The sequence below is a fragment of the Besnoitia besnoiti genome, chromosome X (genome assembly GCF_002563875.1).
Source record: "Besnoitia besnoiti strain Bb-Ger1 chromosome X, whole genome shotgun sequence".
Lineage (NCBI taxonomy): Eukaryota > Apicomplexa > Conoidasida > Eucoccidiorida > Sarcocystidae > Besnoitia > Besnoitia besnoiti.
Genome location: NC_042365.1, coordinates 1169866 through 1196881, shown reverse-complemented (window position 1 = coordinate 1196881; position 27016 = coordinate 1169866). Strand labels below are relative to the sequence as shown.

At 58.1% G+C, this 27016-nt stretch overlaps 5 protein-coding genes across 5 annotated transcripts; 2 read left to right on the top strand and 3 right to left on the bottom strand.

The window, feature by feature from the left end:
* Nucleotides 1-592: 592 nt before the first annotated feature.
* On the top strand, nucleotides 593-6244 carry BESB_017270 (zinc finger, C3HC4 type (RING finger) domain-containing protein; the record flags this gene model as incomplete). Its single annotated transcript, XM_029360442.1, has 7 exons — nucleotides 593-1778; nucleotides 2274-2320; nucleotides 2941-3111; nucleotides 3419-3670; nucleotides 4372-4736; nucleotides 5199-5310; nucleotides 5747-6244. 7 exons carry the CDS (start codon nucleotides 593-595, stop codon nucleotides 6242-6244), a joined length of 2631 nt encoding a protein of 876 aa, XP_029216418.1.
* Nucleotides 6245-7434: 1190 nt separating this feature from the next.
* On the bottom strand, nucleotides 7435-7827 carry BESB_017260 (uncharacterized protein; the record flags this gene model as incomplete). Its single annotated transcript, XM_029360441.1, has 1 exon — nucleotides 7435-7827. The coding sequence occupies one exon, from the start codon at nucleotides 7825-7827 to the stop codon at nucleotides 7435-7437; it is 393 nt and encodes a 130-aa protein (XP_029216417.1).
* Nucleotides 7828-9200: 1373 nt separating this feature from the next.
* BESB_017250 (yrdC domain-containing protein) lies at nucleotides 9201-12714 on the top strand (the record flags this gene model as incomplete). Its single annotated transcript, XM_029360440.1, has 3 exons — nucleotides 9201-10150; nucleotides 10823-12208; nucleotides 12606-12714. The coding sequence occupies 3 exons, from the start codon at nucleotides 9201-9203 to the stop codon at nucleotides 12712-12714; spliced, it is 2445 nt and encodes an 814-aa protein (XP_029216416.1).
* A 1078-nt stretch (nucleotides 12715-13792) lies between these two features.
* Nucleotides 13793-16995, bottom strand: BESB_017240 (sporozoite protein with an altered thrombospondin repeat SPATR; the record flags this gene model as incomplete). The annotated part of the gene is made up of 5 exons (XM_029360439.1): nucleotides 13793-13890; nucleotides 14333-14420; nucleotides 14721-14842; nucleotides 15111-15694; nucleotides 16460-16995. 5 exons carry the CDS (start codon nucleotides 16993-16995, stop codon nucleotides 13793-13795), a joined length of 1428 nt encoding a protein of 475 aa, XP_029216415.1.
* A 2645-nt stretch (nucleotides 16996-19640) lies between these two features.
* Nucleotides 19641-25846, bottom strand: BESB_017230 (uncharacterized protein; the record flags this gene model as incomplete). Its single annotated transcript, XM_029360438.1, has 14 exons — nucleotides 19641-19727; nucleotides 20026-20148; nucleotides 20433-20706; nucleotides 20831-20911; nucleotides 21236-21390; nucleotides 21596-21749; nucleotides 21944-22032; nucleotides 22496-22591; nucleotides 23095-23196; nucleotides 23413-23483; nucleotides 23813-23861; nucleotides 24098-24252; nucleotides 24592-25067; nucleotides 25287-25846. The coding sequence occupies 14 exons, from the start codon at nucleotides 25844-25846 to the stop codon at nucleotides 19641-19643; spliced, it is 2472 nt and encodes an 823-aa protein (XP_029216414.1).
* Between the last annotated feature and the right edge of the window lie 1170 nt (nucleotides 25847-27016).

The following is a 27016-nucleotide window of genomic DNA, read 5'->3' as shown; positions in this document are numbered from 1 at the left end:
TTCTCTCGTTTCTTCTACAGGGTGGACGGGGTGGCGGATTCGATTCTTCTGCTTCTTCGGTCTCTCTGCATCTACCCAACGCCGAAGAAAAGCGTCGCAGCTGGCTTCGCTGTGTCTCCTCTTCCTCCTTTTCTTGCGTTCCCCTCCTTCTTTCGCTTTCCTACCATCTTGCCTTTTGCGCTTCCCTGTTTTCGTTCTCCATTCTGCGCCCTCCTCGTCTCCGTCTCCGCTCTTCTCGCTTCGTTGTTTCGTCACTTGCTTCCACCTGGCTGTACTACCTGAGGCGCGAAAAGACCTCCGCCTCTTTCCTTTGGCTCTCCACGGCGATGCTTTCCCCAGAGTCAAACTCACAGACCTGCTTGCACGCGCGGCAACGCCTCGAGGGAGAAGAAGAGAGCGAAGGCCTTTTTCAAAACTCTCCCATCTGCTCGCTTACTCTGGCGGCGAACAGGCTGCCTCCGTTGTCTCCTCTCCTGCTTCGTGACGTCTCTCTGAGGTGTTCGCCTCTCGTTCCTTCCTCTCTCTAGATCCATATCACATTCTTCTCTCTGTTCGTGTGATTTTCTCTGCGTTCCCTCCTCGGGCCTCGCTCATGGAGAACGGAGAGGCTTCCGCGAGTGCGGGCGACGGCGGGCGAGGCTTTCGCGAAGCTCCTTCTCCGGTTTTTGACTCTGCGTTCGACTTTCTCTCGTCGCCCTCTTTTTCTACATCTCCCACGTCTCTCCCCATTGCGTCAACGTCGCGCTTGAGTTCGAATTCGCACTCCGCTGCCTCAACCTCAGCCTCCTCTTCGCCCGTGCACCGACCCTCAGTGTCTCCTCACGCCTCGGCTGGAGCGCGTTCGGCTCCGCGATCTTCTTCTCCTTCCTCTGCGCCTTTGCGCGGGTATGACAGCTTCTCAGGTACTAACCGGTCTTCTTCTCTTTCTCCCTCTTTCACCTCGAGTTCATCGCTTGTGGCGCCAAGCGATAACCGTCGTCCTCCGACCTCGGCTCGCCCAACGTGGCCGTCTTCGGCTGCCTCGCCGTTTCTGCCATGCTCGCACTCGACGCCTTGTGCGCCTGGCTCAGAGGCTGAGTTACTCCCCGCGTCGTCTTCCTCTTCCTCTCCTGCTATTCCGTCTTCAGATTCGTTCTCACTGTCTCTGTCGTCTCAACCATTGTCGGCGTCTCGTTTGAAAGGTGTTTCCTCGAGTCGTCGCGCAGCCGCCTCTGCGCGCGCCTTGCCGTCTGCTTCCCCGCCGAGCGCAGATGCCGCGGCGGCGGACGCTGAAGGATTTCTCTCCGTCAGCGACCCTCGCCCTGACGGAGAGGCGCGCGCTCCTCTCTGGAGCGTGGGCGGCGCGCAACTCGGTCTTCGCGGACCCTCTGCTTCCTCCGCGACTCCGCCGTCGCACGCCCGTCCCCGCCTGGCTGTCGAAAGCCTGACGCTCGCAGCGCCGACCGAGTCCCCGAGGCTCCCTGCGGGCTTCGGGCCTGCTGCGGCGGTTCGAATGGAGGCTGCGGCCGCGAGCGCGCCTGAGGCGCGCAGCCGCCCCACAGACGGCGCGCTGCGCGACGCTCTGCGGTCGAGCCTCGCCGCGTCGGAGTTCAACTCGTTTCTGCCGCCGTCGGCGCCGCCCCTGCCACGCGCGCGGGTCGTTGCTGGGAGCGCGGAAGAGCGGCCGGAGGCGAGCGCAGGCGGAGGGAGCGTCCGAGCTCTCTTCGCGGACCTATCCGAATACAAGAGCGAGGAGGGACATGCAACAGCCATGCGCCGCCGGCACTCTGTGACCAGCGGTAGGACAGCGCGCATCGCCTTCAGCTGACATACACACTATATACATATATCTACGTGCATACATATATACATGTATATGTATATATCGCATGTATATATATATGTATTGTTATACTGTTTATCTACATGGTTACCTATCTCTCTAGCTATCTATCTGTACTGCAGGTGGTGACTAGGTTGAGTTTACCTGCGTGATCTTATGTCGCTGTCGTAAGAAAGGGAGAGATGAGAGGTAGCGAACCGATGACATAGACAGGAATACATATGAATGTTTTGCACGTCTATTCCTATAACTCTGCTCTTCTGTGTAAGGCACTCCCCGTTGCATGCGTCTGCGTGAAAAGTCTGCGACCCGTGTCGCTCGTTTTTGTCGCCGTGTGCTACGCGCCGGTGCGCTTTCTTCTTTGAAAACATTCATGTCTAGCCCAGGAACGAAACCTTGTTTCTACGCCGCTGCAATCCGGCCGCGTTCCTTGCAAGCTGCGTGTCTGCAGACGACCCTGCGGACATCTTGGTCTGGGTCTTCGTGCTTGTGCTCATGGTAAGTGCCTCGAGGACGCTCCCTCATTGCGCGGGGTCGATAATGTTGGAGTCGAAGCGAGAGATGCAAGACACACATATGCGTATAGATACAATCATTTATGCCTATATGTCCAAACACATTCAGATATATATATATATATATATATATATATATATATATATTTGTACAAATGTATGCATGTGCTCGTGCCGGTCCGCAGGCTTGGTCACCCATTTTCGTCATAGAGACACATCTCTGAGTTCAGTGTTTTATGTAGGAGAAATCTTCATATCTATATCTATCTGTATGCATATGTATACATATATATATATATATATGTATATATAGGTAGTGCAGCGCAGCGTTGTTTCTCTAGTATTGAGGCCTAGTTTACGACGTAAACTAGTTTTTCTTTGCGTGGATGAAGTTAGATATCCGCCTGGCAAGCTGTCTGTCTGCTCGGCAGTCCTTCTTCTTCATCAGCTGGCGCCTGAGGCTGCGAAATCCGCGCGCCCGTTTCTATCATCTCGTGCTTCGCGTGACCTCCGTTCGTGGAGGAGGTATCTGCGGCCGCCGCAACGCGCAGATTGCCCGTTTGGTGCCTGTCGTCGTGTCGTTGGGAACGCTTTTCTGCTCAGATTGCCTTGGGGAGCGTGATTTGCCTAGTGACGCGGCACTGGCGGCGCGCGATGGAAGGTCGACGCAGCCGCGAGCGGAGCAACGGCACCGCTCAGGGCAGCCCGCACATCTCCGCTCCCGACATCTTCGCCGGAGGCAACAGCCGCGAATGGGACCCCGTCGTCTGGCACGTAAGACAAGAGTGGACTGGACAAGCGTGGAGGCCGTAGACGCGCCACCCCGTATACGGTGCAGCATTCTGCATATCGCTCAAAAAACAAGAATCGAGAAGGCAGCGGGTCCTTTCCTCTTCTTCTAGGGTTACGAGGCGCGTGTTCAGAGTTAGCTGGCGCTTCGTCTCGTCTTGCCGCGACTTTGCTACCTCCTTGCTGCATGCATTCGCCGATGGAGAGAAGAGAACGTGCATTTCCCTTTGAAGCCCTTCTTTCCCTTAGCCATCGCGCGCGCCTGATGCCTCCCTCCTACGCTTTCGCACAGATCGAAGGCTCGCCGGCGGCCGCGAGTGACGCGCGCGGCGAAGAGGCGCCGGGCGGCAGCGGCATTCTCTTCACTGAGTCGGGCGTCCCAATTTTGGGCCTTTTCCGCATTGTGGGCGTTCCCGCCGCGGCGGAGGACGAGACGCGGAGAGACGAGCGAAACCGGGGCTTGCTCGCGCCCGACGGCGGCGAGGAAATCGACGCCTGGTGCTCTGCGCGACCCTACGCCACGATCTTTTCCGCAGGCTCCCAGGTTCGCCCAACAGCGCGTAGCCCTGCCGATGTACGCCATGCACCGAACGAACCAGACACGATTTCAACCCCTTTAGCCTACTTCACACCTCTGCATTTCTATCTCTATCCATATATATATATATATATATATATATATATATCTTCAGATCTGTATGTACATGCATGCCTAGTTCGTGTCTGGATCTCCATGTGGAGGCGTTGTAATGGCGTGTGTACTGTAGGGTTGGCGGACGAGTGCAAGCCGAGCCCCGCAAGTATACCTACATATTATCGTGTATATATATGTATATGTGTTTATTTATTTGCGTTTGTTTGGGAATGACAGCACGGGGGGGGAGGGGGGGGGGGCGGCGGAAGTGTTTCAGGGACCTGGCGTGCGTTGCGAGCCTGCAGTGACACGTCCACGGCCCCCTGCACGCGCCCGCGCGCCAGTGGAGCAGCACGTGGAGTCTCTCGAGGCTCGAACCGAACTCGTTTAGTTCGTTGAGGGGTGAATTTTGCGCAGGCAGGAGACGCTGTTTTAATCGAGGCGCGCACTGCGCCGTAGCGTGTACGCCAAGAGGGAGATAGGGACGGTTCTTCTCTCTGTGTGCGGGACGTTTCTAATTTCAGCAGTGTAGATGTTTGCATAATTAGATCAAACGTACTTGTTTGTGTAAAGGTTATCCCCGAGGGGGTGCGTCTGTCCATTTTTCTCAGGAGTTGAGCGCGGTGGTGACTTCTGCCAGCCAGCCGACCTACACCGAGCGCGCGCGCGGCCTGGAGCAGGAGGCGGGTGCCCGCGCGCTCGCGCCGGCGTCTTCAGCCTCGTTTTCCGCCGGCGGCGACCTGCCGCGGGAAGAGAGCTTGCTGTCGCCTCGCCACGTGCCTGTGACGGCCTCTTCGTCCTCGTTGTCGCGCGACGCCCGCACGTCACCGCCAGAGGCCTCCGCGCCTGCGAACGGAGCCCCCGCGGCGGGCGCGGAGGCGGCCGCCGCGCCGGCGGAAGGCACGGGCGAAGAAGACAGAGAAGTAGATGCGGTGCGGGCGGCCGCAGAGGGGGGTCCGAAAGCGACGCGACCAGGGTAGGCTTTAGGTTAACGCTGCCGCCGCGAGTTGGCTTCTGGCCGTCGAGGGCGTCGAGGCGTCCAGCGCCCTTGCACGCTCTCGCGATGCGCTTCCACAAGTGTGTTTGTAGGTAGATAGGCAGGCAGGTAGTCATTGGCATGTGGATACTTTGAGGTGTAGTGTATAAAAATGGAAGTGAATCTGCTACGCGCGAGAGTCTGGCAGAAACGCTCGACGTGCGCTCGCGCAGGTCTCGGCCTCGGCAAGCGCCGGAATGGACGATTTGCATCGGAATCTTTGGACCCCCGCGCGCGTTTCGACGCCTTCGTCGTCGCACCTACGCCGCGGCGACCCGCCCCTGTGCGTGTGGCTGCCACGCGGGTTGCGGCGCGGAGAGGCGAGCGTGGAGGGCGTGCGGCGAGGCGAGAGGGGTGAAAGAAGTCTCTCTGCCGTCTTTGTCTGCGTGCTTCGGCGCTCAGAAACTGCGCAATCTGCATCGAGGACTTCGTGCCCAGCGCTCTCGTACGCGTCCTGCCCTGCGGCCATGTTTTCCACCGCAGCTGCATCGACTCTTGGTTTCTGCGCTCCTCGGTAGGTCTGCCGCGCGCTCGGTTTCTTCTCTTTCTCTTTCCACTCGGCTTGCGTATCTTTCAAGGCCGTTCCAAATCTCCTGGGGCGATGACGACCGAGCGGAAGGCGGTCCAGAGGCAGCGTCAGCGTGAGAGGCGGCGCCGCCGCGTCTACAGGGCCAGACGCCCTGTCCTTACGCTGCATGGTTGTAGCCCAGCAATGGCGGAGAGGCACAGCGAGCCGCGATGCTGTTCGCTTCAACAACGACAGACTGTGTGAGGCTGCGACACCAGGCAGAACAGGGGATCAAGACGCTGCACGAGGGTGGCTAGTTGTCTGTGCGTAGGTTCCCTTGATGGAATTCAGCCTCTGGGTCTCGCTTGCGTGGAGCTCGATTTTGGAGCCACTAGCGCGCTCGGTCATGCCTACGTGTTTGACTTCCATTTGTCGCCCTCAGGTTTGTCCTCTTTGTCTTCACGACTACCGCCCTGAGTCGCCATCGCCTTCGGTCTCCGCGCCCGTCAACCAGGAGCCGCTTCTTCACTCGTCTCTCGTCTCTCTGCCCTCCTCGTCTCAGCTGCGCGCGCCGCCGAACGTGATTGCCTTTCGCACTGCGTTTCCTTCCGCGGCGTCCTCCGCGGTGCCGCTGCACCCGCTGCTTGGCGCGTCGCCGCCGTTAGTGTTGCGTTCTTCCTCCTCTGTGCGGAGTCTGTCGCGGCGCGGCGGCGCGCACTCGCTGCAGCTCTTCACGCAACACGAGAGCGAGGCCGCTCTCGAGCGAACGCATCCGCTGCCTGCCTTCGTCCTCCCCCTCGGCGCACACCGCGGCGCAGGCCGCAGTGGTCGAGGCGCGGGCAGAGAGAGATCCTCGGCTTTCTTGCCTGGCGCCGCGAGGCTGGAGGGAGCGCGCGACACGGTGCAAAGCACCGCGCGTGCGTCTCGCTCTCAGCGGTAGGGACCGCATGCGGGCCGGAAATAATAAGTTTGAGACCGACGAGGGGGGAAAGGGATGGACTGAACGCGAGCGGAATCACAACTCGAACAGGACGAGCGTGTAGAGGAAGACGGGAGCAGGCCTGGAGCCGCGCGGAGGCGCGGGCGCAAGCCACGGAGAAACGCGGAAAAGAAAATGGCGAATGGGCGAGGAGGGCAGAAGACAGGGAGAAAACTCCAGAGGCCTATGAAGAAGAGAGAGAAGACTAACGCGGAAAGGCCACGCAACTCTGAAGCCGGTCACGCGCGCGCCTTTCGCGCACAGTGGCAGCAAATCACGCTGCACACCGCCTTGGAGGAGGAGGGGGAGAAGGGGAGCTGAACAATTGAGCGTGATGCGGGAACGGCAGACGGAGAACGGGGACGCCGAACACACGGGGGGGAGGCCGCTGCATCTTCGCAGAGATTTAGAGAGAAAATGATCAGTAGAGCAGATTTTCTTGGGTAGAGATGAGTTTCAGGCTGCGAGCTTGAGCTTCAGGGCGGAGGGAGCGAGCACCGCAAAGACAGGGAGGCGCTGGGGTGCTCCAACGAGATAAGACAAAGGGAGGCGCTGGGGTGCTCCAGAGAGATTAGACAAAGGGAGGCCAGGCGCTGCGGAGGGTGCGCGTCCAAGGCGAAAAACGCCGTTGGAGCTCAAAATGGCACATGTTTGAGGTGCAGCGCACAACTCGCGCGAAGAAAGAAGCCTCGAGCTCCACGTGTAGTCGTCTTCGGCAGGTTTCCACCTACAAATCTGAGTCCATGCCGACACTCATTTATGTGCAGTTTTTCATCGCAACCTGCGTACATGTATAGCGTGTGGGTATGTGGTCATTCGGTCATATACCCACATTTATCATATCCGTTGCCCGGCACCTATATATATAAAGATGTATAGATATCTACATATATGCGCACATATACTTGTAAAATTATGTGGCGAGGCTCCATGCGTGCGCGCGTTTATCTCCGGTTCGTGTTAGGGGTCCCGATATGCGACAATCGCGACTTCGTGTCCGTGGATGAGGCGCTCGCCGCGCCGAGGCGAAGCACACGCTGCCGGCGACTGGCGCGCGCGCCCGCGAGGCCAGTCTTTCGGTTTGAGCCGTGGAAGAGTCTTCTGCGGGCTTCATGACAGACGCTCACGCGTGGTGCGGGAGGCGGCAGGACTTATGTCGCCGCCGGCTGGAGTTCGGCCCAGTTCCTTCTCGAGGCTACCGCCCCGCCGCCCTCTCCGTCATGAGGATGCGGCACGTCCGCCTCTGCAGACAGCGCGCCTTGTACGCGTCGACTTTTGGTTTTTCGGAGTTTCGTTTCAAAGAAGCGGCCCGCGTAGCAGTGTGAATCTCTCGAAACGGACTCTGGCCGTTTCAAGCCTTTGCATGCATTGACATTGGCTCCAACGTAGCTCCCGTAGATTTGCTTGGCGTCATTCGCGTGGGGAGAAGCTCCAATTGAGTTCGCTACTCTCCACGCCTCGTCGCTGCCCAAGTTGTATTCGAAGCCTGCTTCTACTTCAGGATTTACTACATGCCAGAGAGGACGCTGTCTATCGTGAGGCATCGCGCTCCTGAACAGAGCGCCCTGAGGCAGGTCGAATGAATCAGCGCCATCGAAAAAACCTTTTTTGTCGCGCTACTGTTTCACTGATCCACGTGATGCGCGACTCTGCCTCTAAGCGCGGACGCGCTCTTTATAGCTCGCTGCCTCATTAAATAGTTCTAGCTTAATCTACATTGTGAGCAGAAGGCGCGTCGCTGCTGCCTACTTGAGTATTTGCCTATCGTGTCTGCTGCCTACCCTAAACCCTAGAGCTGTCTGACGCGGAGCGGCATAAAGAGGAGGAGTCTAGAATCCTACGAGAGATCTCATACTGAGTCGAGGAGCGTCACCTTCCGAGAAACGAAAGAGGTTTCCATAGACAAGCGAGTTGGAGCTGAGACGAGCCCCAGTGTACACATTTAGGTGTAGAGACAGGCAGGGCATGCGGCAGATGCTTGTCTACGAAAAAGAGAATCTACCTAGTCGAATACTTAAAGAATGAAGAAAAGAAAGCGAAAAGAAGAGGGCGACGTTTTAACCTGTGTCTCGCCGCTCGCGTTACCTACTCGCGCCGCTCTACTGCCACAGCAGACCCAGTGAGAGGCTGGGAGAGAAGAAGGAAGAAAAACCGAGCAAGCGCAGCCAAGATAACACGGTAAAAAAAAGATTCAGGAGGGTCTGAAGTAGAACGAAATCGACACAAAGCGGACGACGGGGCAATTGAGTTCTTTCTGGGCTGCGACGGCGCATGCAACGGCTTTTGAGAGAGACAGAAGGCGCGATCTCGAGAGGTCGAGTGTGGGACTGGATTTTCGGAGTCAATTTTCCCATCTTTTCTCTTTATTGCAAATACCGGGAGACGAATGAGTGCGCAAGGTGCGCTTCGAGACAGAGCGACGAGCTCCGTTGTAGTCCTTTTTTTCACTTCAAAAGTTCACCCCGTGCCTGCCTGCGAGTGTGCCTTTTCTGCGATACCGCATGCGCTCCAGCTCTGTGTCTACTTCCTTCCACTGGTTTTCTTTCTATTCAGAGTGACAAGTTGTTCCATCTGCTTCAATCGGGCGTGTGCTCTCCGCTTTGTCGTCTCTGTTGTTTTTTTTCTCCTTTTTCATGTTGGGCGTTCCTCCTTGCCGGTGTCGCGATCTGTCTCATGCTGCGTGTCGCCAGCGTCGGCTGTCTTGTCTCTCGCATTTGTTTTCCTGTCGCGAGAGTTGTGACTTGCTTGTTTGGCAGTCTCCCAACCTGCATGTGGGGATCCTGTGAGTCTGAGGCCTCCCTCGCTCTCAGCATTTCTCCGTGAGAGTTGTCTGCAGCTTGAGTTTGTTTCGTTTTCTTGCCGTTCAACCTTCATTCCCCAGGAGACGCCCATTTCGCCTTCTCGCGTCCACCTCGCCATGGCGGACTGGACAGGGGCTGCCTCTGCGCTTCCGCTGCCTCGCGGCGCCGAGGAGACGAAATGGCAGGTATCTCCATCGGCTTCAGACCCGTCTCCGTCTGCGTCGACTGCGACACCTGGTGGCCGCTCGTCGCCCGCGTCCCTCGGGCGAGAGAGCGCCTCCTCGTCTCTCCCTGCTTCGTCGTCGCCCTGCCCTCCGTCTTCTTCCTTGACCTCGCCGGAGTCACCACTCTTCTCCTGTCCGCCGGTGCTGGTGTGGCGGGCGCCTCCACGGCCTTCTGTTGCCGAGGCGGAGGAGGCGATTCGAGAGTGCACCGCTTCGCCCTCTTCGCTGCTTCCCGCGGAACTCCGGCTGACGCCCTCTGCCGAGTCGCTGCTTCAGCTCTTCACCTCCTCGTTCGCATCCTCCCCGTCCACTTTATCGGGCTCCGCCGCCGCGCCTACGAGGTCGCGCGCTGCGCCATTTGTCAGTCTCGCGCAAGTCCGCGCGCTCGCGGCGCATCCAGTTTTTGCGGCGCTCGGCACCTACCTACGGCGTGGCGGCCTCGTCGTGTTTCCAACCGAAACGGTCTACGGGCTCGGCGCCGCGGCGACCGTTCCAGGCGCCTGTGCGCGCGTTTTCCTCTCGAAGCGCCGCCCACCCTCAGACCCGCTCATCTGCCACGTGGTTTCCGCCCAGCAGGCCTTCGCGCAAGTCTTCGACCTCGATGACGATCCCTCTCCTGCTGCCGCAGCCGCTCAACCCCCTGCAGGCGGCGCCGCAGAGAGCCCTGCGTGGCAGCTGCGCGGCGAGCGGCGGGCGATGCGGCAACTGGTCGCGGCTCTCGCAGACGCCTTCTGGCCTGGGCCTCTCTCCGTCGTCGCGAGGGGGAAAATCCTCGAAGACAGACCCGACGGCTCGGGAGTCGCCCTCGCGGTCACTGCAGGCACGCGCCTTGTCGCAGCTCGGTACGCTAGAAAGAGAGGTGCACCCACTCCTTAACTATATATGAATATATATTTGTACTTATATACATATTTATATATATATATATATATATATACATCAATTTTCTAAACCTCGCCCGCGACTCAAACGAGCACTTAGAAGCAGACGCACACGTTTGCCTCTTCATAGGGAAATATATATATATATATATATATATGTTTTCAGTGAGGTATGCGTGTCGGTGTAAGAGCTGTACTATATATGTATATGTATGTATATATATACGTATGTGTTTATGAGTGTGTGCGCGTGCAGGTGGCTGTGTATATGTCTGTGCCTGATTCTGTTGCTCGTTGTTTTTTCTGCTTTTTCCATTCGTCTTGCTTGTACTCGATTATTCGCACAAACCAATACTCTTCAGCTCCGCCCTCGTCGTCGCAGTGCTCTCCGTTTCTATCGAGCTGCCTGCGCAGGCGTCTGCCGCTGCCGCTGCCGCTGCTGGCCCCCAATCGACAGCCTTTTATATATATAAATATACAAATATATAAACATATATATATAAATATATATATGTAAATATAAATATCCATATACAATGTTCATGAACGCCTCGAAACGTCCGCTTCGTTGTCTCTTCTTGTCTGCAAGAAGGTTCACTCCGCGGCGTCTCCGACGGGTTCGCATGCGTTCAGGTGCCCGAATCATCCGCATGCGCTCGCGCTCATCGCGGCGGCGGGCGTCCCAGTCGCCGCGCCGTCCGCGAATCGCTTTGGCAGAATCAGTCCCACGACAGCTGGGCACGTCGTCAACCAGTTCGCGTCTTCTCCTCCTTCAGCTTCCTCTGCGCCGCCTGCGTCTGCCTCCGGCTCCTCTCCTTCCTCTTCGTCCGCCGATTCTGCTTCAGCGGAGAGCGCGCAGCCCGCGAGTCTCGCGGCGAAGCGCCAGCGGGTCGCAGAGAAGGAAGACGAGGAGAATCTGCGTGCGCCAGACGCGAAGAGGCAGAAGGCCGGGAAGGCGTTGGAGGCGACCCTCGAGGCACGGTTGCAGGATCTTCCGCCCGAAGGAGACAACATGCTACTGCTCGACGGCGCAGAGGAGGAGTGCTGCTGTCTCGGCATTGAGTCGACAGTCGTCAAGATCTCCGCGCCTGAAGCGTCAGGCGACGCTTTCGAAATTCAAGTTCTCCGACGCGGCGTCATTTCGGCCGAGATGATTGAGGAGGCCCTGAAAGCCGCGGCGCAGAGGGCAGCGCCGACGGAACAGACAGGAGAGACAGCCGGGGCTGAAGTCCTGCCTCCCTTCCCGCCGTTCTCCGTTCGCGTATCGGAGAAGCTGCATTACCACCTCGCGATGGAACACGCGAAAGCCGCGCCGCCACCGGGTGCAGCGCCTCCAGAGCGGGCGCGTGGAGAGCCCGCACACAGCGAGGTCGGCGCGAAAGAGACACAGACGGAGCCGCACGCAGCCGCGCCGAGAGCCTCAGAGACACACGCGGACGACTCGACGCCGATGGAGAGCCCCGGACTCGCTCTCACGCACTACGCGCCCTGTCTTCCCTGCATGCTTATCGTCGACAAGGACGAAGCTGAAGGCAGAGAAAATGCAGACTCGCCCGCGGCGACGCCGGTCGAGACGCCCGACTCTGAAGCAGACGCCGCCACAGGCGCGAACGAGAAGCGGAGGGCGCCAGACGCGACGGCCGCGGCTCGCGAGGCTGCTGAGAAGACGGCGAACAGCCGCACAGGGGGCTCTGCGGCTGCGCGAAGCGGCGCGGAGGCCCTCGACGCCTCCACCGTTGTTGTGATCGACGCAGACCGGACTCTAGAGCCTCTAAAGGAGCGCTTTTCTGCGTACTTTTCGCTCCTGCCGTCGGAGGCATTCGCCGCGGAAGGTGACGCCGCGGGGGGGACCTCGAAGTGGAAGAAAATCGCCCAGTGCGGCGCGAAGACAGTCTTCGCCACGCTGCACCAGGCGGAGCACTCCGCACTCGAGCTCGGCGCGAAGGCCATCCTCATCCATGCGTCGCCGCTCCTGAAGGGTGGCGAGCAGGGCCTCGCCGTGTTTGATCGCCTCTACAGGTAAGCCCGCCCTCTCGTGCCTCTTTCTTTTTTCCCTCTTTCCGCCTCTGTCTCTGCTGAAGGCCTCTGGCTACCCAGTCGGACCCTCTCGCGGCCTCGGCTGGTCTACGGCTCGCGAGCAGGCCTCTCGCATGGTCTGAAGAAGCTGGAACTTCTGCCGCCGCACCCGCGCACTGTTGTTTTCTCTGTGTTTGCTATGTCTTGGCGACGGCCCTAACGCCGCACGCCGCGACCCGCGGTTCGCCCTGGAATTGCTTCAACGCGTGTCGACTGACTTTCTCGTATCTCAGCTTCCCCGTTCCAGGCGCTTCCCCCGCTTCTCGCGGAGAGGTGTTGCAGCGGGTGCTCTGCTGTCGCGCCGTCCCCATAAGTTGACTGCTTGTCTTTCTGTTCTCAGGTCCGCGTCAGGTAGACGCGCGGAAATCGACGGCGTGAAGCTCGCTATGCCTCTTCCTTCATCGAGCTCTTCGGCTGCATGCGTTCGCTTTTTGCCGCTGGCGTGTTGAGAGCTGAGCCTGGCGCCTGCGTCGTTTTCTGTGCAATGATTCCTGGGATGGGTGTTGCGTGTTGGATTCATCTGCCGCAGTTCTCCGCTCGGTTTCAAGTGTTTTGCTTCTGGGTTCTAACGCTCACGCCACCCCACCCCTTCCCGTCGTGTCGGCGTCTTATGAACCCGAGACTGGGAAAAAAGACATGCGGCTCGCGTGTTTCGGAGTCAACACACAGCTACGTAGATCTATGCAAGCATGCGCATGTACGTGTCGGCATAGCGTCAACAAATAAAACACCTCGTGCAGGCTCTAGACTGAAAAAACTCTAGGTCGCGCTTTGACCCAGGCGCAAATGCACTCAAATGAAGTACAGCAGTCTGCCTCTCCCTCTCCCACAGACGACTTTGCAGACGAGAACAGCTAGACGGCCTGAGACGCGTATACGGATCAATGAATGGCGATGTCACTTGCACCCATAAGCACGAATGTACACGTATGAATCCACCTGCAGATACTCGCGCCGCTACGCATGTGCATATTTGTAAGCAGCGAAGGAGAGAGAGACGTATGTGTAATTGTCGGTTGGTATACGGTCAATACACGTGTAGGCAGGCCTGCGTGTAGACGCGTAGAAAAAAGGAAGGAACGAAGCTAGTACTAAAACGCGCAGCGCGGCTGAGGCAATGGAGACGATCTTCCCGCGGAGATCGTCAAGCGGCTCTCTCTTCAACCAACACCAGCAGTCGACCGCGCACCCGTCTCTTCAACCGACAGCCGAGCAAGAAAACAACGCGAGCTCCCTGGCGCACCGCCGACGCAATGTAGACAGATTTGAGTCACATATACGTGCGCAGGCGCACCGGCAAATCCATAGGCGGCCAAATTCGAAGGAAAAAATACATCCATAAAGTGTGCATGCATAATAAAAGAGACAACGTCTGAAATCCCTGGAGCCTCGACGAGCAGCAGCAGCCGCCAGAAAGAGAGACAGCAGGGGTGTACCTCTCGCAGCGACGGCGTGACAGATGTCGAGGTTCAAGAAGGAAGCGATCCAAGAACAGAAGAGTCCAAAGCAACAAAAACTCCTCTTCTGCTACTCCTGCGAAGGGCTGGAACACGGGCGAACCTCGGTGACCTCGGGTCTCGCCGGCTGTTTGCCGTCCCACACGCACAGTCGCCCGCCGTGCTGGCCTGAGGGTATAGAAAAAACAGGGGACAACTCGTCATGTTCCTGCACGATTCCCACGCTGCCCGTACACTTTGAACCTAGTGACACGGCAAACACAGCTGGAGAAGATATATTCTCGCAGCTCCGGAATCCTGGGGGAGAACGGCCGATGTGCGACTAGCGCGGCGAATGTGTAAGAAGCCTATGTGGGCACCTAGCATAGACCCCCGCGCGGAAGACCATCCACTGGCAAACTCCGGCTAACGCGTGACCGACAAAAGTCAAGATTATTGTGTCGCGGGCGCGACACAATAATCTTGGAAGAGGTTTCGCCAGTTGCGGAATTCAAGAGAAGTACATCGCTGCAGGTGTAGGCACATTTCCGACTACCACGAAGCTGATCCTCTCGTCTCGGCGATGGATGCGCCGCAGCCGCTGTTTTTCCATGGCAGCCACGAGACTTACCGCTGCGCGTGATTCCTCGTTTGCGCGTTTGCGTATTATCGACGCACGCAGTAGACCATTCACTCCACCCTGTCATTTCGCAGTTCACCTGCGAACAGAAATCGCGACAACGCAGAAAACGTATACGCGAAGGCGACTCACGCGAGAGTGTGCCCTGAAGTACCCACTGTGTCGCAGATGGACTGACCTCCAAAGAGCCTCAATGTCGCTGGCTAACGCTTCTCTCTCCCCTCTCTCGCAGTCTACACGAAGAAATCGTGCGCATGGGGCAACCGCTCAACAGCTTCACTGTACTGCCCTAACCTCCAAACATAAATATATATATATATATATTTTTATATATATGCAGACATACGTTGCGTCACATAGATGGGGGGTGCGGACATACTTGTTTCCTTTTCGGTGGGAGGCGTTTGCAAAGGTAAAAATCCGCGACAAGGCAGTGGCGCGGTGTCCAGCTACTGTCCTTCGCCTGAAGCCTTGTCAGCCGGTTCTTGTCCACGTAAGTGTCTGTTAAAAAGCGCGTAGACACACCACGCGCCAGAGAGCCACAGCCACTATTCACGAGTGCACGTTCCCACGCATGCGGCGCTCCCCGCTCTGCAGCTCACTTGAGGCGTTGTCAGATACAAAAAGGCAAGAATGGAAATTTCGCCTGAGCCTGGTCTGCATGCGCATCGCAGAGAACCCCTCGTGTCTACCCCCAGACGCTTTCTGAAACAGCCACCCCCGCTCAACGTTTCCTCGCATGAACTGAGTTCTCCCGTGCGAGTCTCACTCAGATCATAGACAAAGCGGACATCGGGAAAATCCTTGGTTCCGTTGTCGCCGCAGAAGACCTCGATCTCGTAGTCGATCTGCACTCCGTAGGACTTGAAGCCCACGTCGGCGTCGTCGCAGAGAGCCTTCATCCAGGCTGCAGCGTGTTCACCCTTGGCAGTTCGCGAGGCATTCACAGCGGTGTCAGCCAGCTCTGGGGGCAGCATGGCCTCAAGCCGCTGCATCTCGCTGTCGTCCTGAGCGTTCGCTCCCAAGCCGCCGTGGCCTTCCTCCTGCGATCCGGGAAGATCAACAGTGCCTCGAAGCTCCGCGGGGACTCGCTCACGCGCCTGACGCAGCTCGGTCGACGCCGCGGGCTCTGCTGCGTTATTCGAGAGGACTGGCGAGACGCCCGTCGTCTGCGGCGAGGTCGCGCTCGATGCCGGAGCCTTCCCAAGGTCCTCACGCGGCAGTTTGTCGAGGTCGAGCAAGAGCTGGCGCACAGCCGCTGCATGCGCAGCTCGCCCTATCTTCTCCACACGCGCCTGCTCGGCCGCCACGTCCTGCCAGTTGCAAAGGACAAACCCCTCTGGGCAGGAGCAGCTGAAGCACATGAACAGATCAACGCACAGCAACGCACAGAGCGACACGCATGCAGAAAGTCGACAGACAGCTACACCAGTCACGGCCAGCTCCCCTGCCGAACGGCGTGCGGACCATGATCCCCACGAGAAAGCCGGGGCGGGGCGGAAGAGGGTAGGCAGTGCAACTGGCGAAGCACGGAGACGCCGCCCGATTCCTTCCAAACGCGCCTGCGAGAAAGCTCCCCCCGCGCAAGTCTGTAGGCGCACGCAGCGCCGAGGCGAACTACACTCAAAGCGCGAAACGTGCTCCACCGTAAATACCGGAACCTGCGGCGAATATCGTAACACAGCCAGGCGCGCGAAGGCGGACGACAAGAATTCCAGGAAACGACTTAGGGATGGTACGTATACGAAGGGAAAAGGCGCAGCCGGTACAGCAGCAGGGACGTCGCGGCATGCAACCGAGACAGAAACGAAAGAAAACGAATGCAGCGTCACAGAGACCTGACGGAGGGCGACAGGTTCGTGCATCGAGTTTTCGAACACTGAGTCGGTGGACTAGCAGAGAGGAGTAAAAAAAAGAAAACCGGGCGAGCGGCTCTAGCGGCTCGAGGTGCGGTCGGCAGTACAAAAAACGGAACCGTGCCCGTCCACGCGGCTGACAGGGCCCTCGCGTCCGCGTCGCCGCCGAATGTTTTGTGAAAACCGTGGTACGGAGGCGGTACCAGAGGTTCGTAAGTCTTACATTTTTCTCTGTTTCCGCCCGCCAGGAGTCAGGGCCTACCTGTCGGGGTCTCCCTCTTCTGCGGCAAAAATGATACACTGTTCGCCGTCGGCGGGGATTGGCTTCTCTTCCTCCGCCGAGCTCTCCGAAGCCTCGCCATGCTCCTCACTAGGTGCCTCCGGATGAGCCTGAAACTTCGCGTCGTCGGCTCGAATCACTGTAGAGTCAGTCGCCCCTCCTGCGTCCGCAGCGGCCTGCGCGTTCGTCGCGACAGTCGCATCCTTGGCGCTGGTCTTCGCGACCGCGGCGGCGCCCGCCGAGCCCGCGGCAAGGGGCGGCATCGGGACGCCGACCTCTAGGGCCTTCGCCACAGCGTCCGCAGTCGCTTCGGCCGCCTGCAGAGCCTTCTTCGTGGCTTCGTCCTGCGGGCGTCCAGCGGGCGTCTCTGAGGTTTCCTCTGCAGCGTTATGCGTCGCTTCCTCAGGAGGAGAGGCTCCGGCGGAGTCGTGTTCCGCGGAGGTAACCGCCGCGGCAAACACGAAGCGAGACGGAGAGGAGGAAGAGGCATCAGACACCCCAAAGAGTGAGACACACATAAGGAAAGAGAGAAAGATCAGGGCAAGAACCGACGCGGAGGAGGAAGCGACACAGGAGGAAGAAGAACGGAGCGTAAAGGATCTTCGGCGCGCCAATGCCGACTGCGATTTATCACAGAACGTTGAGAAACAAGCGTCCAGCGTCGCGCGTTCGGATCGCCCGCGCCGCGGGGGCGAGGGAGAGGTCGCCATGGCGGTGGATGGTTTTCGTGCGCAGCACGACTCAATGGCGAAAGGTAAATCGGGATACGATGTCTGTCTGCTATGCGGAACCCGCGTCGTGGAGGTCAGAGTTTGAAGCAAAACGGCCGCCACCGAGGGAATAAAACAGACACCTCCGATGAACCAGAGGCCTGTTTTCGCAGAATGCGAAAACGATGAACCCAAGGGTTTACAGGTACAGGCAGTGGAGAGCTCGTGAAAAAAGGAAACAGGAACTAAATGAAAAACCGACGCGAATGCAGCACACAACCCGCGGGGCAGACTACAGATGAAGAGGAGGTACCCCTGGACTACGACTCAAATTGGGATCGATGCTGGCACGCCGGGTGCCATCGAATCAACCTGATACCTCTTTTACTCAGACGCGCAGATGTACGCATTTTCAGAACTCGTGGAGAGAAAGACATCTAAGGCGGAGACTGTTGAAGAAGGCGAGAAGACCTTCTTCCCCGAATAGAGGCGCGGGTTCTCCGCGCAGCCAGCTTTTGCTACGCGGGCGAGTATCAGCCCCTCCAGCGAAACTTCTTTCAGCTACCCAGGCTTTCCTGCACGGCCGCTAGTGCAGTTGCGGAAAACAATCTAAAAGGACGTCAAGAGATTCTTGAGTTCAATCCCTTGATGAAGATTCCATGTTTACCGCACAGTGGGGGAGTCACGGGTGGATGATAGGCAGGAGAAGGAAACTACGCGGACTACGCCGCTGAACCTGAATAAGGCGAATCAGACTTTGACCTGTCGACAGAGAAGTCAAATCACGATATGGGAGGAAGTGAAAATCTTGAACATGCGTCGACGACGCGTTCACGAGAACAACAACCACTGAGAGGGAGCGTGCGCGCTCGCAGCGGAAACTCCGGCGCGCAAGCGCATCTTGATGCTAGCTTCGCTGGAACTCTACACTCTCTCGCATTCGACCCACATGAAGGAAGAAAACTGGGAGCGATTTCCGTGGATCTCCCTTAAAGCGAAGTTGGATCAAAATCAGAGACGCGCGCGCCCGCTGAACGGCGCTCTTGCTCGACAGGGACTACGCGGAACCTTGCGCCGCTCGTCAGTGCCTATCTCGCTGTGAGCATCGAACAAATCGGGATGCCATCGCTCGTCTCTGATAACACAGAGTGCGCTTTGCGAGACGAGCTGCGGAAGCGACGGAAGAACGTCCATTCCCCTCAGTCGCACGTGTTTCTGGGCATTTTGCACGTCGTCTCGCCATTTCGCGTCCACATGCGCGCCCTCTGTTGCAGTTCCAGGCCTCACGCAGAAAGGCACTTTCGGCCTGAGAAACTAGCGGTAGCTAGTAGCACCCGCGGCGAATGTCCCCCCCGCGGGTCTCGCGGGTGTGCACGTGGTTTTCTGTGACGCTGAATTTAGCAGAAACTCCAGAAGGTTGCCCTGCAGTTGCCTGCGCACAAATCCCGACCGGGCGAGGGGTTTTCTCCCAGTTGGTCGTCTTGTGAGCTGAAGTTCCGCTCTGAGTGAGAGCGGCACAATCGACCACGCAGCAGCCCATGTGACTATAAAGTCAATGGGGAGCTTTGAGAAACTCGCAGAGAGGCGTGAATGTCTGTCGCAAGTTCGCGGGCAGCGGTGTATCGCTCGGGATGGGTGTAAATTGACCCTAAACCTTCCCCCCGTTGCGCGTGAAGCGTATTCTACAGCTGAGTCGCGAACGCGCTCTACCCGTCGTTGGGAAAAAGCGCGTTCCGCAACTAAGGCCACAAAATTAGTCAGAAGGCACTGGCAAGAGGAGCCGGCTCGGTGGACTGCTGCCTACAGAATGGTTGACTTTCGACGCGAGGCCATGGGCCAGGGATGCAGATATGAACGGGAAGAGGACGCGACTTTCGCCGTCGCGCGCGAAGAATGCCGGCACGGTGGACGCCTGTGCGACAGATGTCGCTTTTTCCTTGCATCCTTGCCTGTCACCGACGGCACGACGACCGCGGGGATGCCCGCGAGTGCCAAGCCGCACGCATGAGTGCCAGGACTACTTTAGTACAGAGCAGATCTGCGCACTTTGTTGCAGGTGTGCTGGATCAGTGGGCACACAGTAGTTCAACTGCACGCTGGTGGCGATGCATATCTTGAGCATATGGTGATCCTGAGAAGCACCCGAGAACTTGGATCCGGCAGACAAAGACCTTCAAGATTTAAGCCAGCAGTGTTGTTTCATGGCAGAATTTACAGCGCACGAAATCCAGGCACTGGGGTTGGTGCGATACCGCTGCTTTAGGTCAAGTCTCAGGCAGCCGTGTCCTCTCGAAAGTGTGGCGGCTGCGAAGCGGCTGTCTTTCATGGTCGTTCAGAAGCAACGGGAGCCCACGTCATCAGGAACAAGTGCTTGCTGGGGCTGTGAGGTGGCACAGCCCCAGCAAGCCATCGCAAGACAACTGTGTGGGGAAGTTCAGCTGCTTTCCTGCGGTCTAGCATCCAGCCACTGCTGCGTTCTCTTCTTTCTCGACATCCTGCCGAATCCGAGCTTGGATGGCGAGCCAGTCGATCTGAGTCGCCTGCGTGAACCCGAGCGCAGCAACCTCTTCCCAGGTTCGTCACCTGTCGCGCAGCGCGGGGGTGCCTGGAGCGTAGACGCCACGCTTTTTCTCTAGGTGCCCGCGACAAACCACAGTAACGAACGACTCGATGTGGCCTAATTCTTCTCGCCGGTTAGTTCACTACGTCTCATATATACGGAAATCTGTGGCTCTCGAATCAGCCGCATCCGCCCTGCAGATCTCCGAGCGAGCGCAGTTGCTCGCTCCGAAGCACTGAGGAATGACTATGAGTGACTGAACCACCTGGCGGACTTACTGCAAAAGCTGCCTCGAACTTGGGTTTTGTTTCGCGCAGGTTGAAGCCTTCCAAAAACTTTTTTCGATGCGCAACAACCGTGTCCACGTGTGTTTTGCACGCCGTAGCTAGGGCGAGTGCATCCTTCGCGTCCCACAGAGAACACCGACACACCTTTCACAGTGAAACCAGCATTCCTTGGAAATTAGGGAGATGTACGTGGACGTTCGGTTCTGCGTCTCCAGTGGGTTCGAGTTCAGCGACGCTCCACGCTCGCACGCGACCCCCTGGGGCTACGGCCTGAACACGTTTACCATGGTGCAGCCCCGCGATCGTGCTTCGAGAGGGACTACCGTTCCTCTGGTCGTTGCAGCAAGGCTGTGCGGTGGAGGGCTTGTGTGAAAAAGTGCTTCTCTGCAAAGGCGCACCTCCCAGCGATGGACTTCCATGAGGATTTCTAGCGCGCGGTAAACCATTCCCTGCTCGACTAAGACGTGGACAGCGTCGTCGGGTTTGTGGCAGACGAGGGCAGTCTCGGCTGCCTTTCGCGTCGGATGTCGAATCTTCTGAATGCGCTGGATCTGCTGCACGGTCGCGATGTTGCCGAGAGCCGCGCAGGCGATCTCTGCGACTTCCAACTCTCTGTTTTCAGGGGACAGCGTGGAGGCCAACGGAGGCAGAGGCGGATACAGCACGGCAAGACTAATACGCGCAGTTTTCGGGGGAATCTGCTACACGCCAGTTTACATACATTTCGCTCCGTTGGCCTAAGATTCAGCGCAACCGCAGAGCAGCAGCAGGCCGTGGAACTCGCAGTTTCGCCTACTTCTGCGAGAGTGCCATCGCCGCCAGACAGCCCCACAGCGCGGTGCTCTTGATCAAGCGACAGAGGCGAACAGCCCCGTCCCTGAGACGCACGAACAGCCACGCCGCAGCGGGATACAGATGAAAAACACGATTCTTCAGCGCGAATGACCACCCAGAAACGGCGCGTGGAGCTGATGAACTCACGAGCAACCTCTGGAACGGGTCTCGCGCGGGTCTGAGAATGGACATCGACGTCCAGCGCCAACAACAGCCACGAACGACGCGGCCCTACGCGGTTGCGGGGACTTCACCAAGATTCGTTCGCCAGTATCTGTGCACGCTTTCTCGGGCGGTAGCGCAGAAGAGAGCTTTCTTTTTTCGCAGCCGTCCCTTGGAGATCTCTCTCAAGGCAGCGATTCCCTACCAGCGGAGTTGGGCGACTTGCTCATAAATGGCGCCGACAAAAGGAGCAGCCACGACGTGAAGCGTCGCACCATCTCGCCTTCGCAAGCAAAGATGGCCGTTTCGGAAGCCAACGATGCGGCTGCCGGAGTTCTCGTCGCCCAAGTCCTTCGTGATCTAAGAAGGCACGCGTAGAGTCTGCGAGCGATAGTGGCAGTCTGATGCCACACGTCCCGTGTGCGCTGGGTAGATGAGTCGACGTTTCGTTTGTCGCGGGCGCTGCCCGTTGAGCGCCACTAGTTCAGTTCAGGAACGTCCCTGTCGGCTTGGCGACACCTCTCGCATCTGCGCTGTGCCCCGCGGCGCACCAAGGGTGGCTTACCTGGCTCTCCTCGAGGAACTCCGGGCTGAAGAAGGCGCCCTCAGGGTACAGGAAGCATGTCACTGTGGCTTGAGAGACGGTCGCCAGCGCATCGGAGAGCTCTTCCCACGCAAACGAGTGAACAGGCTGCGTGGTGAGTCGCACCCAGCGCGGACTGAACGCCAGGGGGCACGCGGATCCACGCACAAGCAGCCAAACCGGCTGTAAACCAGTCAGCTTGTGAGAGGAACGATCTCTAAGGCTCGGGCGAGGCTGACAGCTTTCAGCGCGGCACGCGACGCCCGCCCCGCAGAGACTGCTGCGTGTCCGCAGATGCCGCGCGCCCAGGAGCGACACACGTGGCGTTACCTTTGCAACGAAGAAATCAGGATATTTCCGGCGACGTCGAGAATCGCGAGCTTCCGCCGTTGGGTGTCTTCCTGCTGACTGAGACGTATCTACGCACGCAGACGACCCGGGAAAGGCAGGAAACGCAGCGAAGACTGCGGAGGAGCGGAAGCCAGGGCGACGAACGAGGCATGCGCGTCCTGCGGCACGGGGGGACTGCCTTTGTGACCGTCTCATATATGCGTCGCCCAGAAACTTTCCGGTCTGGCCTCATCTCTATGGAGAGAAGGACTCTGAAGTGCGACTCACGTAGCTGTCTCAAGCAGTTCAGAGGGGTGGTGGTGGGGTGCCATCGCAGAGGACGTTGTTTTTGCCTCGCAATCGATGCTGTCTTTGGTATCTTCGGAACTGTGTTGCCTCTGTTCCTTTGAGTCGAGTTCACAGCGCTAGCTCGCGACTCACTCGCGCCGAGAAGAGAGCTAGTCACAAGGCGTAAATAGCGCGCCAGAGATAAGCGGCCCTTTAGTGGCCCTGGAGGTGGAAACCTCGCTTCTCAGGGGCGTGGAGGTGTACCTCTTTGATGTCGAGGGAGTGCGAAGTCAGGCTGTGAGCAGCCGCGCCAGAAAGAACCTCGAACACTCGTACCACGCGCGGCGAACCACGATCGACCTGATACGCACGGAAGACAAGAAGACATGTTTGCCGGCAGTCACACGCTTGGCTGAGTCGCCTGCGCGCAGATGAGTCAGCCATCCTCGGAAGCCCTACACCTTGCGGCCTGTACATCCTCTCTAGCTGAGAGGGAGCCTTCTGACGACAGGCCTCTGATGTCAAAAAGACCAGGCACCGGCCGTGTTGCGGAGGGCGACTTGGAGCTGACTTACGAGGCACAAGGCATCTGGCGAAATAGAAACGAGGGAGGCGTCGAGAGCGTCTGGTTTCCATAGGCCGTCGTGCGGCTTCAGAAGGCATACCGTGCGACGCGTGTCATAGTTCACAACCTGCACTTAGAGGAGGAATCACACAGTGCTCTCAAGTTCTTGATTTTAGCCCTGGTCATGCCCTTTAGGCTAAAACAACCAGTGGGTAGCTGTACGTCGTCGCATGCGCCGATTGGGTAGGCTGCGTCGCAGCACGGAGGCGACGCTTCTGCGATAAAGGGAGATGCTTACTTGGATGTGCGAAGGCTGAACCGCGCACGCATGACGCGCTCCCTGCTTGAGAAAGCGGCAGGGTTGCTGAAGGTCGTCGATGTAGGCGGCTTCGCAGTCCTCCTGGGGAAACAGTTGACGCAGAGATCACTAGGAATGCTAGAGCCTAGTCGCCACAACATACATGCTGTGGGAGGCACTGGTGCTCCAGCGCGTTTCAGCCTGCGATCGCGCGCGTGTCCTCATCCGCTACCCTTTGGGCAGGCGATTCGCTCCTTTGAGCAACAACGCGGCCACCTCGCCAACTACGCTACTCAGAACAGACAGAAGTCGACTCACTAGCGACGGAGCTGCTGAGAGTTTGCAGACGTAGCACTGCCTGCTGGTGACCAGCATCAAGGCCCCGAAGCCTGCATCACAGGCACACGTAGAGGCGCGCGAACGGACGAAAACCCTAAACCCTCAAGTTTTTGAGGCTGTTTGACGGCGCAGCGCCAGACCAAAGGCCGACAACATCTGCCTCGCGCGGCATTCCAGAGTAGTGTCCGAAGGGTTCAGCACCGCCCTCTTTGTCGAGCTGCAGAGTCCCATCCGAGTTTCGTGTTTGTGATAGGGTTCCAGAAGCTGCACAGAACTGCGGCTTTCGTCAGTGCTGCTGCGCGGCTTTTAGTCTTGCCGTCTCGCTCTTGTGTGCTGAAACCCAGCCTTGCCAGGAAGCCCGCAGTTGTGAGATCCTCACCAATCGACCACTGAACAATGGGATCCCTCAGTTCTAGCGGCCGCGACGCCTGTGAGTTCATATCCTGCGTCAGAAGAGAGTCTGCCGACACCAATGAGGTGAAATCTCTGCATGACTCCCTCTGTCCACACGAGTTCACTCGGGCGAGTGTTTCGCAGGCGTGGGCTCTGGGGTCTCATGCAAGGCATAGGAGCTCAGAGCAGTTTGGGAGCGCATTTGTGTTTGTGTTTCAAGACAGAGTTCGTCTGCTTGTCTGGCGCGGCCATGAACGCAAAGAGAGCTCACGCGAAGCACAAGGCGAGTCTCGGACTCCTCTGAAACTTCGAAGTGATTCCATCGGCTCGGCTCTCCAGCGACGTAGCCGATCGCCAGTGAGGACGGTGTGCCCGCCACAGCGAGCCGCGTCCCGTTTCGGTTCCACGCGAGGCTGTGCGGCTGACCTGGTTTTCACAGCAACCGAAGGGGAAGGATTCGTCATGAGCCTTTCAGGCGCACATCGGGAATCGGGGGGGTTTGTTTGCTCGGTAAAGAACTGAGTTCGTGTCACTTTCCTGCCTCGGAAGCCATGCCTTTGTTCAGCAGAGAAGAGTGCTGGAATCAGCGCAGTGTCTTGCGCGACTGCAACTTGGGAGGAGAATATGTGCTAGCTTCCTCTGTGGGGCCTGCCCTTCGGCACAGGCGCAACGAGCGGCCGAGTTCCACGAAGACGAGGTGCATTTCGGGGAGAGGCAGACCAGTGCTGACGTTTATCCTGTGCATGCATGATCAGGAATCCTCACCAAACTCTTTGAAAAACTGCGCGAGAAGGCTGCCGGACTTGTCGCACACGGCAACCCATTCGCTCGCGGCCACGGCGAACGTCTCTGCCAGCGGGCTCCACCGAACAGCGGTAACAGGAGAGAGGAGAGCAGAATCCGATGGCTTATCGGGCGGTCGGGTTGGAGGGGCAGACCCCGTGAAGAGTAACGCTCCAGCATCATTCCAGATCTTGTAGGTGCCTTCTTCACCGCCAGAGAGGATCAAAGTTCCCGACCAGTCGACGGCCAGCACGCCGCCGTCGTGGGCTCTCCACTCGCGTCTACCATGCCGAGACCTCGTTTTCGAACGCGTTGTGGCGGCGCTGCGGCTGAACGTCGCCAGCCGCAGCTTCTGTCCAAACGCGAGAACGACGGCGTCGCCCTCATCTGACCATCGTACCGCGGCTACGGGCGCCTCGCATGTCTCTTCGCTTGGCTTCGGCTGGCACCGCCGAGACCTGCAGGGAAAGCAGGAACCCGAGAGACGATTCACACTCTGCTTAAGGTGATGTGAGTGGTGGAAACGCCACTCTGCAACTCCAGCACAGGCGTGGATCTCGCACAGCATGCACACGGGATTCGCGGATTATGCGAGTCTTGTGAATGCTTATCATCGACGCCGATGCCTGCGATCCGTGCGCCGAACGCGGAGCAATAGTCAAACGTGTTGAACTAACCAGAGTCTGGCCTTGCCGTCGTCACCCGTCGAGACGAAGTGAGAGTTGTCTGGACTCCAGACGACGAAAGTAACGGGGGCAGCGTGAGCCTCCTGAACGCAGGCTTGTTCAACCCATTCCCGACCCCTCCCCGGCTGAGAAAATACTCTTAAACTTCCGTCCTCAGTCCCAATCACTATACACGGGTCCTCTGTCCGGTGACCGGTCAAGCCTGAAGCATGATGTCGGCTCCCAGATGCTGACGCAAAGCACGAAACTGCTGCGCCGCGGAGAGACACGAGGGTCTCCGGAGCACAGGCGCTACAGTCCCCATCAGGCCAGAGACGAATTCTGCCGTCGCGATGAGCAGTAAGGAGGTCTTCTCGTCTGCTGCACGGAGGCCAGGGGCTGCCCTGGGCACCGCGAGAGTCGCCGTGCCCATCCAGGACAGCCCACTCGACATCGCCACACAACCCTGCCTCAGCCTCTGACGAGCGGCCGAGATTCGTTGCCTCCGACCCAGAGTCACTGCCACCAGAAATCAGATAATCCGTTGAGAAGATCGTGAATGCGACTCTCATAGCGCCCCCGAGAAGGTCGATCCTCCAAACATGCGCCGACTACGAGATCCTAATTCACACTGGACGGCGACGAGCCACTTGAGAGATCAAAAGCAGATATTGATCTTTTTGACTGGCATGTGCAGAGAAATATCTTGCAACTTATGCTCACTGACAAAGTCAGGCCACTATACGGATTCCTCAGAAACGCGAAAGCACCCCGTAAGCAGGTATCGGTATAGTCGCTCTCGGATTGAAGCCGGAGCCGTTGCTATCATGAACTGCTACCTGTTTAGCGTAGACTCGAGCGGCGATCCGCCGAAGGAACCTTCGGGCGAGCTCCTGATTGCTTGCTTTAAAGCTCCCTGCAAGTTGAAACCATGCCGCCTGTGTGGGGCGCAACCGAGGGGCATGCAAAAAGTTGGAGCAAGCAGAAGTGGACGGTGAGTGACGGTTTTACAACCATATGTTTGCAGCGGTGTGGCACCCCGAGAGCCCCAGTCTCTGAGAGGTGGTTCGCAACAAGACGACGCGTTGGTACGACTTCTCAATTGGTACGCCACACGTGGGGGCACCGCGTGTACTGCTAGTCAGTGGTTTGTTGGCGATGTGGTGGAACAGGCAAGAAATCCTTTTCAGAAGCATCGCTTCTGGGAAAGCAACCTCTAAAGGGTATAAGAAGAGAACTGGGAATTGCAACGGCGACATGATTAGGCCGCATCTTGGCACCGCCAGCGCATGGTAGGTATCGCACATATCAACAACTCAAAAGCAACTTCCTGCTAGACTGATTTAAAAGGACAGCATCTCGACGCAGCGCAGATCCATACCGAGTCTGCAGACACTGGAGGAACACGGCTGGATGACCATCCAGAGTAAGCTGGCCCCAGTTCACCACCTAAGATTACAGGTCTCGGCAACAAGTGTCGTCTGTTAGCTGCCGGTCATGCCGGCGCTACATCTTGTAGCTACGCGACAGAGGCTTAGATACTGGGCGTCAACGCTCCAGCCCACCCAGGACTTAGATGACTCTGAGGATTCCCATTAGACGCCTTGTCCATTGAAGTGAACGGAGTTCGGGTTAGTGCCGACCAAGAGCCTGAGCGCGTTTCCGAGCTTGCGCCGGATCATGGACACGAATGATCCAGAATAACACATCGCCACATGGCTTACCAGGAGTATATCGCGCCA